At 39.9% G+C, this 4,306-nt stretch overlaps 1 protein-coding gene across 1 annotated transcript; it reads left to right on the plus strand.

Moving 5' to 3' along the window:
* The first annotated feature begins 2,000 nt into the window (after positions 1–2,000).
* LOC116170776 lies at positions 2,001–3,911 on the plus strand. The gene is made up of 3 exons (XM_031487278.1): positions 2,001–2,139; positions 2,926–3,264; positions 3,337–3,911. Exons 1-3 carry the CDS (start codon positions 2,001–2,003, stop codon positions 3,909–3,911), a joined length of 1,053 nt encoding a protein of 350 aa, XP_031343138.1.
* The last annotated feature ends 395 nt before the right edge of the window (positions 3,912–4,306 follow it).

A 4,306-nucleotide genomic window follows, 5' to 3' on the forward strand; every position in this document is an offset into this window, starting at 1 on the left:
GGTAACCGGGAGAATAAGGCTAAACGACAACGACCCCCAGTTCAATGGAGGTCAGTTGAGAGATTTTCTGCAACAGTGGGATCTCCTAGGTGCCCCAACACACGTGAAGGGGGTAGTCAGCGGCTATCAGATCCCTTTCGCAACTTCACCCTTATCAATTCCGTTCAATTAATAGTGTTCCTCGGCGATGACTGGAGCTAGCACAGAGCTATCAGATTCGACTAGTGCCATATTACCTACCCAGAATGTACAAACTCTCCAGGAACAAAAATCCCGCGAAATGGCATCTGAAGCCTTCATAGACGTAGTGAATCTTCGAAAGATGGGGTGTTCCAGAAGTGGACTTGTTCGCCTCCAAGCGATCGACGGTAGTTTACATGTGTCGATAGTAACCAACGACGAGGAAGCCCCTTCCAGGATATGGACGGTGCATTTGGGCTGGTTTTTTCCTCTCCGACGGAAGTACTAAATCACCTCATTCACTTATGGGGGGATACGAGGGGGGATATTTCTGATAGTGGCTCCCAGATGGGAGAACACCCTCTGGAGAAGCGACCTAAAGAGCAGAGCCATCGCAGCGCCACTTTCACTGAGGAACCTTAAAATATATCAGTCTAAAGTACAAGCTGGGAGGATCGAGTGATTTTAACAAACGGAAAATAAACCGTATTACATGGGCTCGGAGGGACTTAACCTGGAAGAGGTATTCGTCTGTGTGGAAGCAGTGGTTATTCTGGTGTAGAGCAAAAAACTTGTACCGAATCATATTTATGCTACCTTTTCACGGAGAGAAAACTGGCGGGGCGACCCATCCTGTTAGGCAAATCTGCTATTTGCAGCTTAGCCATTCTTTTTGAATGAAGAAAAATTGGGATCGGGAATTCAATGAATGAAACAAAATCAGAAGATCCACCAAGGAAGATTTGGAATGTGGACAGACTAGAGTGGTTCATGAGTAACCCTCCTGGAACTTTTCACCTTTGGTAAGCGTATTCACGATGAAGAAAGATGCATTTATAGTAATCAAGTATGTATGTAACAGATTTGAAATTAATAGAAATTTGTCAATAAAATAAAATTGATCGATTATAGAATATTCTCTTTTTCGTGAATGATCTTTTTACACACGCGGTTAAACTATCAACGGGTAGTTGTAGTCCCTAGCCGCATCAACTAGAACATTTTTGGGTGACTCCGACGTGATCTGTGAGTTGTTGGATAATTCGAAAACTTGAAAACCTATGGATCGATTAGAGAGAGCGCGTCGTCCTGTCAGGCGGCAAGTTGAAGAAGTTGTGTGATGACATAAACGTTGAAAGCCAAAATACTATTCCGGATTTGGATCAGATGCGTGTGAATGTATTAAATGTTGGAGGATACTCATCGGGAATTGCAAACATTGGACGATACGATAAAAAACCAAATGCTTGACGACAACGTGGACGATGATCAACAAAATGAAGAATTTGATGATATCGCTCAATAAGAAAATGTTTCAAACAGCAAGGCGAGTGTTTGAAGTGCTGAGAGATGAAAATTGCAAATCCATAACTGAAAATGAGAACTTGCCAGTATTGGGTAATCAAAGAAATTTTAAATTGCCAAAATTTAACTACAAAAAGTTTAACGGAGAAGTCAAAGAGTGGTTAGGATTTTGGAGTCAGTTTAAAAAGATAGACGAAGACATTACCATACTACATGACAGTGACAAGTTTCAATTTTTGGTACAATTGATGGTAGATGGGTCCGTGCCCATGAATTGGTGTGTAGCTATCCGCAGACTGCAGAGAATTATCCCAAAGCCGTAAAAGCGTTGAAAAGAGAGGTTTGGGAGAGAAGAATTCTTGGTTGAAGTTTATGTACGTGAAATGCTAAAATTAATTATTCCACAATGTCAGTCAAACTGAAAAACAGGGTGATTGTCAAAACTTTATGACCAGTTGGAAAGTCATTTGCGTGCATTGGAGTCGTTAAAAGTAACTTCAGACAAGTATGACGCAATGCTGTATCCGATGGTGGAGTCCTGTCTGCCCACTAATATATTACAAGCATGGCAAAGAAGTGCGAAGTGGAAGGATGCTGACAAAACCACAAATAAGTTGAATAAATTGATGCAGTTCTTACGTATGGAAGTTGAAGGTGAACAACGAATTTCCTTGGCTCAAGAAGGTTTTGGTTTGACTTCAAATCCTTCGAATAAAGTCAAAAATGTAATCCAGAAAAAAGTTGAGAAAATTCCTACGGCAATGGAACTACACTCTGGAAATGTTAAAACCTCTTGTGGATTTTGTGAAAAGAGTCACGATACTCAAGATTGTTTCATCGCACAAGGGTGGTCCCTAGAAGACAGAAAACAGAAGCTTAAAGAGACAAAGCGTTGTTTTACTTGCCTACGATTTGGTCATAGATCAAAATCTTGTAAATATCGAGTGAAGTGTATCGTATGTAGTAAGAGACATTATGTAATTTTATGTCATGATCTCCAGAAGAGTGATACAACATCAGAAAGTAGAAAGTGCAGTGAAGGTGATAAGGATTTAGAAAATTTGTCTACGAGTATGGCGAGTCGTGTATGCAGTGGGGATGTAATTCTACAAACACTTCGTGTGAAAGTCCTTGGAAAAAATACATCTAAGGAAGTGCGTGCATTTATCGACCCTGGGGCGCAATTCTCATATATTCTGAAAAGTTTGGCGTTAGAATTAGGGTACAGTAAAATTGCAGAATTAACGTTTTCCCATAATTTGTTTGGAGGTGCATCTACAGTTTCTAAAACGCACAAAAAGTATAAACTTTACTTGGAAAGTTTGTCTTCCAAATTCAAATGTCATTTTGACGTCTACGATGAAGACAACATTTGTGGTGGGATTCCTAAACTATTAAAAGCCAATTGGACACAAGAGCTACATGAACGTGGTATTGTAGTGAACGACGTCGGTAGCGGAAGTCATAAAATCGAAGTTCTGATTGGAGGTGATATTTATGGGAAGTTGCTGACTGGAAAGTTGCATCAATTAGAAAGCGGGTTAACTGCAATTGAGACACTATTAGGGTGGACTGTTTTGGGAAAAGTAAAAACTTGTGGTGAATGGTCTTCTACTAGTATGATAGTTACGTCAATGCTCAATTCGTCATCCACAATTACAAATTTGTGGGATTTAGAAAAAATTGGTATTGACGATCCTTGTGAAAAGCTAACAAAGGCCGAAGTCGATGACCAAGTGCGGGAACATTTTCGGCAGACCGTATCAAGGGATAGTGACGGTAGATATCAAATTTCTCTTCCTTGGTTAGATGATCATGCACATGCACGGTTACCTACAAACAAATTTGTAGCTCAGAGAAGGTTAGAAAATGCGACACAAAAGTTGAAAGCAGACGGAAAGTACATGGACTACGAACAGGTATTTAAACAATGGTTAAACCTTGATGTAATAGAAGAAGTAAAAGGTGAATGTGTAAGTTGTCATTATTTACCACACCGACCTGTGTACAAACCAGACAGTAGCACTACAAAGGTGCGACCGGTATTTGACGCATCATGTTGTAGTGCAGGTGGCGCGTCAAGTCTTAATCAATGTTTAGCTAAGGGGCCCAATCTGCTCGAACTTATTCCTGACCTCCTCTTACGCTTTAGAGAAAAGTCAGTCGCTGCAACAGCTGATATTGAAAAAGCATTTTTGATGATTGGAGTTAAGGAAGATGATCGAAACTTCCTACGGTTTCTCTGGTGGGAGGATTCTACATGTTCAGATATGAAAATTTATCGACATAAGCGTGTCGTTTTTGGTGTTAACTGTAGTCCATTCCTTTTATCTGCAGTTATTGAATACCATTTGCGAAGAGTTGATCAGCATCTTAGGTCAACAGCGGATAAGTTATTAACAACGTTATATATGTTGATAATGTAGTTGCATGTTTTGATAACGTCGAAGAATACATGAAATTCAAGAACGAGTCAACGCGTATAATGGCAGAAGCGAAATTTTGTCTTCGAATGTGGGAAAGTAACGTGGATGATTTTCTCGAACAGCTAGTAGTTACTAATGTATTGGGAATGAAGTGGAATCGAAGGTCTGACACCTTGTCATGTTTTGTAAACGTTAAAGGAGTTGAAAAAGCTACCACTAAACGAATTATTTTGGCTGAAGTAGCTAAAATATTTGATCCGCTTGGAATATTAGCTCCTGTGACGTTAGTACCAAAGTTACTACTTCAGGAAACCTGGAATTCAAAACTTGGTTGGGATGAATCTGTGTCATCCGAAGTGTCGAAGCATATCCCAATTACTTTTAGTTTTTTGTCT

The sequence above is a fragment of the Photinus pyralis genome, unplaced genomic scaffold (genome assembly GCF_008802855.1).
Source record: "Photinus pyralis isolate 1611_PpyrPB1 unplaced genomic scaffold, Ppyr1.3 Ppyr1.4_LG5, whole genome shotgun sequence".
Classification (NCBI taxonomy): Eukaryota; Metazoa; Arthropoda; class Insecta; order Coleoptera; family Lampyridae; genus Photinus; species Photinus pyralis.